We start from the raw sequence: 12,915 nt of genomic DNA, 5'->3' as shown, positions 1-12,915 counted from the left end.
TGCCAAGAAGCAATCATTTTCTAATTTCATGGCTGCAGTTATTTGCTGTTTATATTACTCAGTTAGTAAAGAACCCACCTGCAATGCAGGAGACCGTGGTTCGATTCCTGGGTCTGGAAGGTCCACTGGAGAAGGAATCGGGTATCCACTCCAATATTCTTGGGCTTCCCTCATGGCTCAACTGGTAAAGAAGAAGACTGCAATACGGGAGACCTGGGTTCGAGCCCTTTGTTGGGAACATCCTCTGGAGAAGGGAACGGCTACCCACTCCAGTATTTTGGCCTGGAGAATGCCATGGACTGTGTAGTCCATAGGGTTGCAAAGAGTAGGACACAACTGGGCAACTTTCACTTTTTCATAGAAAGGATGTTAGACAAAGAGCAAATTCAAGTGACTTTTTCATTCAAGTTCAAAATGGTTGTTAAGCAGCGGAGACGTCTGGCAACATCAGCAATGCACTTGGCCCAGGAACTGCTAATGAATGTACAGTGCAGTGGTGGTTCAAGAATTTTTGCAAAGGAAAGGAGAGCCTTAAAGATGAGGAGCATAGCGGCTAGCCATTGGAAGACCAATGAGAGAACTCTTTGAAACTGATCCTCTTAAAACTACATGAAGAACTCAACGTCGACCATTCTACTGTTGTTTGGCATTTAAAGCAAATTGGAAAGGTAAAAAGCTCAATAAGTAGGTGCCTCATGAGCTGACCACAAATCAAAAAAATTATTCTTTTGAAGTGTTGTCTTCGCTTATTCTACACAACCACAACGAGCCATTTCTTGATCAAACTGAGGTGTGCAATGAAAATTGGATTTTATATGACAACTGGAGATAACCAGCTCAATGGCTGGGCTGAGAAGAAGCTCCAAAGCACTACCCAAAGTCAAACTTCCACCAAAAATAGGTCATGGTCACTGGTGGTCTGCTGCCTGTCTGATCCACTACAGCTTTCTGAATCCCAGCAAAATCATTACATGTGAGAAGGATATGTTCAGCCTATCTATGAGATGCACCAAAAACTACAACACTTGCAGCTGGCCTTGGTTAACAGCAAGGGCCCAGTTCTTCTCCATGACAACCAGTGCTTCAGAAGTTGAATGAAGCATCCACCGTATTCACCTGACCTCTTGCCAACTGACTACTACTCCTTCGAGCATCTAGACACTTTTTGCAGGGAAAACACGTCTACTACCAGCAGGGTGCAGAAAATCCTTTCCAAGGGTTTATCAAATCCTGAAGCACAGATTTTTATGCTACAAGAATAAACAAACTTATTTCTCATTGGCAAAAGTGTGTTGATTGTAACACTTCCTATTTTGATTAATAAAGATGTGTTTGAACCTAGTTATAATGATTTAAGATTCACAATTCAAAACCACAATTACTTTTGTACTAACCTAATATTTGGTATATACCCTGGAGTGGAACTGCTAGATCATATGGTAGTTCTGTTTTTAGTTTTTTGAGAACCTGCCATACTGTTCTGCACAGTGGATGCATCAATTTATGTTCTTACCAACAGTGTACAAGAGTGGTCTTCTCTCCACATCCTTTCCAACATTTGTTGTTTCTGATCTTTTTGATGATAGCCATTCTGACAGGTGTGAGGTGATATCTTATGGTTTTAATTTGCATTTCCCTGATGATTAATGATGTTGAACATCTTTTCATGTGCCTGTTGGTGATCACTATGAAAATTTTAACAGATATGATTTTTAATTGTATAATGAAATATAGGAATATTTGGAAGACCTGTGTTAACCCCTAATGACCAGTATATAATATTACAGAATTGTGCTTGTGTATCCATTCAGATGATTTCAAATGATGATTTTTAAGGAACTATTTTTAAGCGGTTGTTTGCTTTCCTCCCATTCCCTTCTGGTGCTTGCAGTGGGCATGTGACCTGGGTTGAGCCACTTAATGACACGAAGCTAGGGATTGGTCATTGATGGGCCCATAATGCAAACTAGCTAGTCAGAGCCCTTCCCTGGGATTTCTCTTAACTAAAGATGGGGAGAAGAGTCAGTCTCCTTTTCCCTTCTGATTGGGAAGCCGGTGAGGTTATAATCCCAGACTGAGTATAGCCACATTTCCTGCTGCATAGAGAAAGCAAGCAATCAGGCAGAGAGAAGCAGAGACTTCTAGGGAAGAGAAGACAGGTGGAGAGAGGAAGAGCTATAGGGAGAGGGTATATGAATCCTTTATCCAGCAATATCCCAGCCCTTCCATCCATTTGGTTACATAAACCAGTAAATTATTCTTTTTAAACAAAATTAGTCCAACTTGGGTATCTGTCATTGCAAGCAAAACAGCTCTAATACAGCAAAGTAGCTATTTCTTCAATGCCTAGGTTTTAAAAGAATGAATGATAGTTTCCTATTTTTTCATTATAAGAAAATCAATAATAATCACATTTCACACATGTAAGTTTTAAAGTTTTACATATGTACCTAAAGTCCTATTCATCACTCTCATAATTAATCTGCTGTGTATTATTATGTTAATAATTATAATACTGAAGCTGTCCTAACTTCAAGGGTAACTTATTCTTATCCATTCAATTCATGTATCTTAAGCTAATACTTCACCTTTATAAGCAAATATGCTAATCTTATATTAAATATTTCATAAAATATAATTTTATTCTTTCAGGAAAAGAATTCTAAAAGTCGACCAGCTAAAAAGAAAATTCCGAGAGATTATGCAGAGTGGGATAAGTATGTTTTATATTTCTTTATATAAAATTGTCAGTAAAAATTCACTGTCATAAAATACTGTAATAACTCCTTTATTATTTTAAATCTGAACATATCAAATGTAAGTTACGTCAGTAGAGTACTAAGAGTATTTGGATTAAGCACTCTTGATTTTGTTTTTTCATTAAATAAAAAACTACGGCATCCTTTTATGAGTAACCAAAATTAACTAATGTAATATTTACCCATCCAAAATAACAAATTTGTACATTAAGAGAAATTAGCCACTACTGTAATAACAAAGTTCTGCACATTTAGGTCTGATTAATATTTAAGTCCTCGCTAAGTTCTGTGTTTTTTAGGAAAAAATACAGGTGATTTCTAATACAAACCTACCATATATTTTTGGAATATTATTTCTAAAGGCACAGTGATACGGATACAAGAGTATCAATAATAAGTTTCATTCTCTTGTTTATACTGAGCTTTTTCCTAATTTTTTATTATTCTTTCATTTAAGATTTGACGTGGAAAAAGAATGTGCAAAACTTGATGAAGATAAAGAAAGAACTGTAATAAACAACAAATCACATTTGTCTAAAATTGAGACAAGACTAGATACAGCAGGTAATGGGGGGAAATAGGAATGATTTAGTAGTCTTTAACTTTTTTGAATGATAATAAAAGCTGTTGACCCAAAGACATTCTCTTTAAGTGCTGCATATTTCCGTGGAAAGTTTATGAATTTTCTCCTAGGGCTGACTGCCTCTAACAAATTCCATTCTATCCTTAAACTTCTTAATTTTATGAGTAATAATAGTTATGATACTTAAATGTAATAAGACTTAAAAATATATGAATATGTAAACCAATTTTTTTTTACCATAATTCAGTTTTCATTCCCTTTTTTGAATCTTTTTTGCCCAAATCCTTCAAATTTCTTTTCCTCCAAACAAAAAGATGGACCACTTTCTGTTCACTTGAAGTCCACAGGTACATAGTACCTTTAAAGTAAAGCAAAACAATGATTCAGAAATCTAAACCTTCAAAAATTCTGAATGATTAAAAAGAATAGAAATATCATAAACTTAGGAAACCTTTTATTTTCTTTTGTTTTTATAGTTTTCTGCTTCTGTTAAAATAAGCATTTTTGGATTTAAATTTGGAAAATTCTATCAAGTTATAGTTTTACTTACAGCAGATAACATTTATTTCTAGGTCTAACTGAAAAGGAAAAGGATTTTCTAGCTACTCATGAAAAGGAAAAAGGAAATGAAGCTTTTAAGTCAGGAGATTATGAAGAAGCTGTAAAGTATTATACTCGGTGAGCAGATTTTTGATGTGGTTTAATCTTGTCATTTAAAAAATGATAGTGTTTAATTGTTGAAATGATAAAAATAAGCTAAATAATGTGTCATAATCACTCAGTATATTGTACTTGAAATTTATCATAAATTCACTTGTGTTTGCCTTGTTTTTTCAATACTTTTCTTAAAACTCCAAGTTCCCACTCCACTCCCATGTTTGACACAGTTTCTAACTTTACTATTTTACAGAGGAAATAGAAGCTGTCTGGATGGAACTCAACAGAAAGTTCATTCAGGATAGAGGTTAAAAACTCAGGTTATATAGTAGACTGCCTGGCTCTAGTACTTATGGTACTACCTCCCACCACAGGGCCTTTGCATATATTGAACCTCTGTCTAGAATACTCTTTCCTCTACTTGTTATTTAGTTAATTCTAACTTATCATCCACATCTCAGCCCATGCCTTACTTCTTTTGTGAAGTTTTCCTTTACTTCTCAGATCATGTTAAACCTCCACCCGACTCAATTACCGCACCAATGCCCCCCACCCCCGCCACTGCCAAATTTGCAAACCCATATAGTAATTTTACCTCTTTGTAATATCTGTGGGAGGTATGATTCAAATTTGTGTGATCTGGCATTACCTGGACTATGAAGTCTGTAAGATTGAGCCCACTAGTAATTTTTTAAAATACCATTGGACCCCTAATGCCCAGCCGACAGCTGGTTCACAGTACATGTTCTTTGTATGCTTATATGAACGTATGAAGCTCTTATAGTCTGTGAAAAGTAAACTAATTTCTTAAAATACTGTTATAGACAAACTGTGCTTATAGAACCACTAATGCTATCTTATTAATAGAACTAAATGCTATAAAATCATGCTTCCATCTTTGGAAATAAGTTAAAAAAAACAAACAAACGTTGTTTGTGTCTCTAAAGAGGTTTGCTCAGCTGTTGAAGTGAACATACAAAGTAAAGAGAATATTGAGGTATCATTCATTCAGTTCAACCTCCCCTGTTTAGGCAGGTGGATGTCAGCTCTGGTATTGTTTTCTCTCTTCTTATAGATTTCCACCAGCGGAGAATCTTTTGTCTATTACAGGGAACAAACTTTCTTGTCTTCCTCTTTGAAGAAATCATAGAGGTGAAGAATTAAAGCAGCATATTGCAATGGTTAAGTGAACTCAAACTGCCCCTTTTCAGACCTTGGGTAGATTCTTCACCTCTTTTGTCTCAGACATCTCAGTGTGATGAGACTATAATAGTGCCAACCTCAGAGCAGCTGTGAGGATTAAATAAAACAAGTTGCTGAGAGGCAGGTAACATGATGGTAAAGAGAACAGGTGCGAGAGTAAACCACTGAGGTCTGAATCTTAACTCTCCCATTTTCAAGCTTGTGGCCTTGGGCATGTTACTTAACCTTTCTGCCCCATCTGTTTTCTCGTCTATAAGATTGGGAAAGCAGTAACTCCTCCTCTGTGCATTATAATGAGGATTAAGTGAGTTTAATGTTTAATGTCTAGCATGTGGGAGGTACTCAGTGTCAGGCTCTTGTGTTATTCATTCTTAGATATATTTTCTATGTTTGATTGCTACCCAACCATGTGATTTGTTTATATTCATCTTTGATGATCTTGTGGGGCTTCCCAGGTGACTCAGCAATAAAGTATCTGCCTGCCAATGCAGGAGATGTGGGTTCGATCCCTGGGTTGGGAAGATCCCGTGGAGCAGGAAATGAAAACCCACTCTAGTATTTTTGCCTGGGAAATCTCCACTAATGATCTTAATAAATGGACACTTTTTGTGTGAGTTTTCTGTTTTTATCTGATATTGTAATTCTGGATTTAGAAGATTCAGTGTACCAATACCCTTATCGTTCCTATATTTAGGAATACGTTATTTTAAAACTATAGAGAGAGTATTCATTTCTTTGACTGCACTAGGTCTTAGTTGCGACAGGCAGGGTCTTAGATCTCCATTGTGCTGTGCGGAATCTTTTAGTTGTGGTATGCAAGCTCTTAGTTGCAGCATGTAGGATCTATTTCCCTGACCAGGGATTGAACCCGCTGGGCTACTTGATTGGGAACATAGTGTTTTAGCCACTGGACCACCTGGGAAGTCCCTAGCAAATGCATTATTTTACAGCATTTCAAATCAATTTTATAAGCAATGGCCAGGTAGGTTTAAAATTCTTCTTTTCATTAATTATATTGCATTCATACCCTTAGTGTAGCAAAACTTACTCTCTTAAGATCTGTATTCCTCAGTTACTACTGCTCTTTTCTGTTTCCTTCAATTAAAATCCTTTGGTAAGATTATGATTCTTTCCTAAGAGTTAAATCTACTTTTAGATAACAGACTAATTTGTGTCTGTTAAGACAATAATAATTTAACAAAGGGTATTAGTTGTGGTTGATCACTATTTGCTTGTTTGTTGTTTTTTTTAACTAGGAAATTGTCCCCAAAAAGTAAAAAAAAGAAAAACAAATTTTGATGTTAACTAAACTGGCTTTTTTTGAGGAGATCTGTGTGGGTATTTAAGGGCTTCCCTGGTGGCTCAGATGGTAAAGAATCCGCCTGCAATGCGGATTTGGGTTTGATCCCTGGGTTGGGAAGATCCCCTGGAGAAGGGAATGGCTACCCATTCCAGTATTCTTACCTGGAGAATCTCATGGACAGAAGAGCCTGGTGGGCTACCGTCCATGGCGTTGCAAAGAGTCGGACACAACTAAAGTGACTTAGCAGCAACAATATGGGTATTTAAATGATCATGTCACTTCTAAAGCCAGAATCAATTTTAAACCTTTTCACTAGAAACTTAAGCATCTGTCTAAACATTGATTTAGTAGTTTGTAGAATTTTATGTTATTACTTTTGACAGCCCATGCTGTGTTAATTTGCTGGGGCTGCCCTGCAAACTGCCACAAACTGATTGACTTAAACAACAGAAACGTATTGTCTCACAGCTCTGGAGGCTAGAAGTCTGACATCAAGGAGTCTGCAGGGTTGGTTTCTTCTAAGGCCTCTCTCCTTGGCTTGTCTGTGGCCATCTTCCCTCTGTGTCCTCAAGGGATTTTTCTTCTAGGTGTGTCTTCTTATAAGGATACTAGTCATATTGGATTAGGAAACACCCTCATGACCTCACTTTAACTTAATCATCTCTTTCAAGACTATCTCCAAGTATAGTTATATCCTGAAGTGCTGGGGGGTGGGACTTCAACATACCAATTTGAGGGGACGCAATTCTACCCACAACATGAGCTGTGATTGTTTTAGCTTCTAACTTTAGCTGAGTTTCCTGTCATTTTATGTTTTCCTGTCATTCGCTTGTTGACATTAATGTCTCTTTCATACATTTTACCACAATAAAATATTAAAAACTTTAAAAAAAGTGTCTCTTTTACAGGAGCTTATCCGTGCTTCCCACCGTAGCAGCTTACAACAATCGCGCTCAAGCAGAGATCAAACTGCAGAACTGGAACAGTGCTTTTCAGGACTGTGAAAAGGTCTTGGAGTTAGAACCTGGGAACTTAAAGGGTAAAACATATTCATAGAATACCTTTAAATTTGCAGCACCATCTGTTGAAGGTCATTTGTAGACACTCATTATGTTTACACTAAAAAAATTCAAATAAACTCAGATTTCTATATGTGAATCATTACCTTCCTCAAGTTACTTTGAATTTCAAGTTTAACTTGGGATTTAACTTAATTACTTGCACTGATGTAGCTAGTAATCCCAGATGGTTGAATAAAGTGTACATGTTTTTGTTTTTAATTGTTTTTGGCTGCACTGGGTCTTCATGGCTGCCTGCAGGCTTTCTCTAGCTGTGGCGAGTGGGGGCCACTCTTTGTTGTGATGTGCAGTCTTCTCACTGCTGCGGCTTCTCTTGTTGTGGAGCAGGGGCTCTAGAGCACGTGGGCTTCAGTAGCTGTGGTGCATGGGTTTAGTTCCCCTCAGGCTGTTGGATCTTATTTTCCCAACCAGGGATCGAACCCACGTTCCCTGCATTGGCAGCTGGATTCTTAACCACTGGACTACCAGGGAAGTCCTATGTGGGTTTTTAAAGAAATATCTCATGCTTGCATTTGAACTGTAGTTTGTGGGGTTTTTGTTTCCTTTCAATTTTTAAAAAACTGTGGTAAAATGGACATAGCACAAAATTTTACCATCTTAGTCATTTTTAAGTACAGAGTTCGGTGGTCTTAAGTACATTCACATTGTTGTGCAGTCAGCTCTGCTGTCCACCTGCAGAACTTTTTTAATCTTGAAAATGTACCCATGAAACAGCAACTCTTTGTCCTCTCTACCCACCCCAGCCTCTGGCAACTCAGTCTACTCTCTGTCTCTGTGATTTTATTATCCTAGGTACCTCATACAAATTAAATCATATAGTATTTATCTTTTTCTGACTGGCTTATTGAACTGTATCTTTTTATCTAAAAAATAAATTTAAATATGATTTTTAAAATATTTATTAGTAAGCCCACATCAGAGCTCTAGAACGTTCTACCAGCTGCTTTTTGGGTTTTTCCACCTAGATGTCCACAGACCATTTTAAATTAAGTGTGTCCAAAGCTGACTACATCTTTCCAACAACACCCGTCCTCTGTTCTGATTTCCTACACTACCTTCTTGTGGTCCAAGCCTGAAGTAAGCAAGTCAGAGTCTCCTCTCCTTTTCTGTTACCAAGGAGTCATCCCAAAAGGGAGAGGCATACATTCATTCTGTTTCTAAATACTATGGATTCAGATAAATACAACCACTTACTTTTTTCCCACATGCCTACAAACATGGGTGGGCAGAAACCATGAGTGTGCTGAGGATGGATCCTGGTGCATCAGCCCAACTGTCATCATCACGGATGCCCTCCCTTCCCAAGTAAAGTTCTTCTTTGCTTGTATGTTGTCTCTATCACAGCATATGGGTGGGGTCCTAGCTTTAGGCAGGTACCCATAAAGGTTTTACAGTTTCTACACCACCACTGTGCCAGGCCCTGTGCCATGTAGTACATATATTAACTCCATTACTTTTCACAACAGCTCAGTAAAGGTGCAGGTACTGTTTTTAGTGGACTTGCCAGGTGGCTTAGTGATAAAGAACCTGCCTGCCAACGCAGGAGATACAAGTTTGATTCCTGGGTTGGGAAGATCCCCTGGAGAAGGAAATGGCAACCCACTCCAATGTTCTTGCCTGGGAAACCCCAAGAACAGAGGAGACTAGCGGACTATACAGCCCATGGGTTCGCAAAAGAGTTAGACATGATTTAGCAACTAAACAACAACAGCTGTTACTAGCACACTCATTGTACAAAAGGACGTGGACATATTGAGAGACTGCACAGCTCACCTAAGATCACCCAGCTGGTAAGTGACAGAGCCAGGACTTGACTGGATGAGACTCCAGAGTCCACATTCAACCACTGTGCTACTCTTCTGCACTAGAATGGTCTTCTGTTTTCATTTTTCCCTCTTTGAATAATTTCTTAAGCACCAGAATCTTCACTATATAAAAAAACAAATTTGACAGAGCCAAATCTAGTAATCAGTATGGCCATAAAACATTAAGAATTCTTAGACTTTCTTAAGTGGATAAATATCATGCTCTTTGAAACTTTATTTTTTACTTAAAAAGTAATTGTTCTAAATGTAGCATGGTATATGGTTATAACCCGAAGCAGAAGATGGACATTAGTGGAAAGATTGGTGAAATCCACATAAAGCCTAATGTTTAGTTAAAAATATTTCTTAGTTTTAGCAAATATATCATAGTTATGTAAGATGTTGGCCTTAAAGCTGGGTTGGGGTATATGAGAACTGTCTGTTTTAGCTTTGCAACTTTCTGTAAATCTGAAATTATTTCCAAAATAAAGAGTTTTTAAAAATGGTAATTGTTATATCATGAATATTTCTTTATGGACAGTTCCTTCTGAAATCTGAGTAGGAACAGTAATAGCTCAATTTGTACTTATGCTATAATTTTGTTCATATTAATGATGAAATGATTTATCCTCTAGATTTTCCTGGCTCATTCTTAGACTAAAATCAAACTAGCCAAATTTGTTTTAAAATAGTGTTATTAAAATAAATCAGATATAAATTACAGGATCAGATATAAATTCCAGAGTTACAAAGCCTTATTTTTTTCACAATCATGGCTTACTATACAAAGTTCTCTTATGACATAATTAAGCATGATGGGACTATGAAGGCATTCATTTTAGTATTAAAAATTATCAAATTAGATGCTGTAACCTTCAAAAATTCTCTGATACAATTTACCAAAGTGTGCAATTTCTGAACTTAACTGACATAAACACCAAGATTCTCTCAGTTCCTATTCATTTTAGATTGCTATAAAGACTTCAGTAAGGACCCATATTCTGAGTTAGGTGCTTGGTTATTAATATAAATGCCACATTTAACTGAAAGGCTTTTTAAGTTTTCAGAAAGTAGAAATAATAGTCGTGATGATTATAAGGAGGGACATATTATTATTTAGTGAAGAGCTTCCCAATATTGTAGCACAGCATGGTGCCTCCAAAGGGTTAAGATGTGGAGTCTCTCAGCCTTGGAGGAACTGTCAGAGCCTGGAGCTGTCAGAGGGCCAGGCTGTTGGAAGGGACAGTTTTTTATTGCAGCCTCTTCTGTTTGACCTCAGGATCATTTTCTATATTCGGAAGAATGTGAAAATGGGACTAGTTTGCACAATTGCATTATAAATTCTTCCCCTTGAAAAATGTGTCATAATCAGAATGCCATATGTTAAAAAAAATATAACTTTATTTTGGTAAATTTTCAGCTCTTCTGCGCCGTGCCACCACATATAAGCATCAAAACAAGTTCCAGGAAGCTATAGAAGACTTGAATAAAGTACTGGCTGTTGAACCTGATAATGAGTTGGCCAAAGTAAGTACAGAAAGCAATCCCTCACCTAATTCTGTAGTTTGCTTTTTCTGGGTTTATGTTAAGATGATACCAACCTTGCTGGATAAATGATATTGAGGAATGAATAGGATACAACTTTAAATAGTAGATACATCTCAGACACTCCCGGTGTTAACATGTATTTGAAGTGAAAGAAAGCAGACTCTTAAATTGTCCAAAATCATTAACCTACTCCTAAAGGATAAATAATTTTCTCTTTCCTGCAGCGTTGTAGGCAATCCTTTTCTTTGAGCCAATTTCAGTTTATTATGCAGAGTGGTGTAGAAGTTCCTAGGTAGGATTAGGCATGAGCTTAATGGCCATAAAGAGTGTTTTATCCTTTAACTTGTATGGTAAGCATAGCATCATTGACAGTAAACTGACTCAGATATGTACTCAGGGGATCTGTGTTCAGACCTAGAGAGTGGAGGTAAGTGTCAAAAACTATGAAGGGTCTGAGACACTCCCCTACTTAAAACTTAGCAAGGTAGCCTAGAATATACAGGACTCCTGGTTCAGACACAGAAGACTCTTGCTCATGGCATGGCAATCCAATGAGCAACTCTTTGTCCAACTCTTTACGACAGTTTGGCTCCTGGAGTTTGCTCAAACTCATGTCCATTGAGTTTATGCCATCCAACCATCTCAGCCTTTGTTTCCCCCTTCACCTCCTGCCCTCAGTCTCTCCCAGCATCCAGGTCTTTTCCAGTGAGTTAGCTCTTCATATGTGAAGGCTAAGATGGTTGGATGCTATCAACTCAATGGACATGAGTTTGAGCAAACTCCAGGAGATAGTGAAGGACAGGGAAGCCTGGAGTGCTGCAGTCCATTGGGTCAGAAAGGGTTGGACATGACTGGGCTACTGAACAACAACATTATAAAATATGGGTGCTGAGTTTTCTAAATTTGAGATTCCTCAGCTGTGACACAAACCCACTGAGTGGGTAGTACCTATCTGGGCCTTCTGGTGCCTCCATGGAACTTGGTGGCCAGGGTAACTGCATAAGCTTGAAGCTTATGTCCGTCTAGTCGGTAATGCCATCCAACCATCTCATCCTCTGTCATCCCCTTCTCTTCCCGCCTTCAATCTTTCCCAGCATCAGGATCTTTTCAAATGAGTCAGTTCTTCACATCAGGTGGCCAAAGTATTGGAGCTTCAGCTTCAGCATCAGTCCTCCCAATGAATATTCAGGGTTGATTTCCTTTACGATGGGACACAAGCAAATCTGCCGAACCTTTAAATATTACTCTTTAAAAGCATGTGTAGTATGGTTTAATTTTATAAAACTTTTGGACATGTCTGCAAGTTTATATGCATACAAACATATCTAGGAAGATGATCATCAGAATATCAGTAGTTTATCTGAGAGGCAGGATTGCAGATAGTTTTTTTTTTTTCCTTTTTTGTGCTTGTTATACTTTAATTTTTTATAATAGACATATATATAATCAGAGAAATTAATGAAGTTATTTGAAAAGAAAAATAAAGACCACCATAAAAAGCTTCATCTTAGTTATCTTTATTTGCTTTTCAATATCTTCTTATTATTACCTGCAAGAATAGTTGTATTTTTTACTAAAGAAAAAAATGTTCTTTAACATGGTGATTATGTTGTAGAAAACCCTGTCAGAGGTTGAAAGAGATCTGAAAAATTCTGAACCTGCATCTAAGACTCAAACCAAGGGGAAAAGGATGGTTATTCAGGAAGTAGAAAACTCAGAAGATGAAGATGAAAAGGACAGTGGAATAAAACATGAAGATGGCAATGGAGATAAAAGTAAGAATCTTTTCTCTTTGGTTTATGCAAAAGAGCTATCTTGTTATATGATAAGCTGCTTCAAGTTTTCTGTTTGTACTGAAATTCTTAGTCTACCAAACTTTTGTTAGCCTTTACCTTGTAAATCCACAAGCAAGTTTTTTCTTCTTTTTTCTTAATATGGCTCATCTGTTTTTCTTTTATTATTGAAGCATAATTGACTT

General features: G+C 37.2%; 1 protein-coding gene across 1 annotated transcript in view; it reads left to right on the top strand.

The window, feature by feature from the left end:
* Positions 1-12,915, top strand: part of SPAG1 (sperm associated antigen 1) — an 84,073-nt gene that overhangs the window by 16,099 nt on the left and 55,059 nt on the right. Inside the window, exons 4-9 of the mRNA XM_068983818.1 lie at positions 2,653-2,717; positions 3,217-3,323; positions 3,915-4,020; positions 7,414-7,544; positions 10,810-10,916; positions 12,553-12,712. Of these exons, the coding sequence (XP_068839919.1) occupies positions 2,653-2,717; positions 3,217-3,323; positions 3,915-4,020; positions 7,414-7,544; positions 10,810-10,916; positions 12,553-12,712 (676 nt within the window). The remainder of the gene's footprint in view (positions 1-2,652; positions 2,718-3,216; positions 3,324-3,914; positions 4,021-7,413; positions 7,545-10,809; positions 10,917-12,552; positions 12,713-12,915) is intronic.

This window comes from Capricornis sumatraensis, chromosome 11 (assembly GCF_032405125.1).
Source record: "Capricornis sumatraensis isolate serow.1 chromosome 11, serow.2, whole genome shotgun sequence".
Lineage (NCBI taxonomy): Eukaryota > Metazoa > Chordata > Mammalia > Artiodactyla > Bovidae > Capricornis > Capricornis sumatraensis.
Note: the sequence above shows the minus strand (reverse complement) of the source record. Positions and strands in the feature narration are given on the sequence as shown.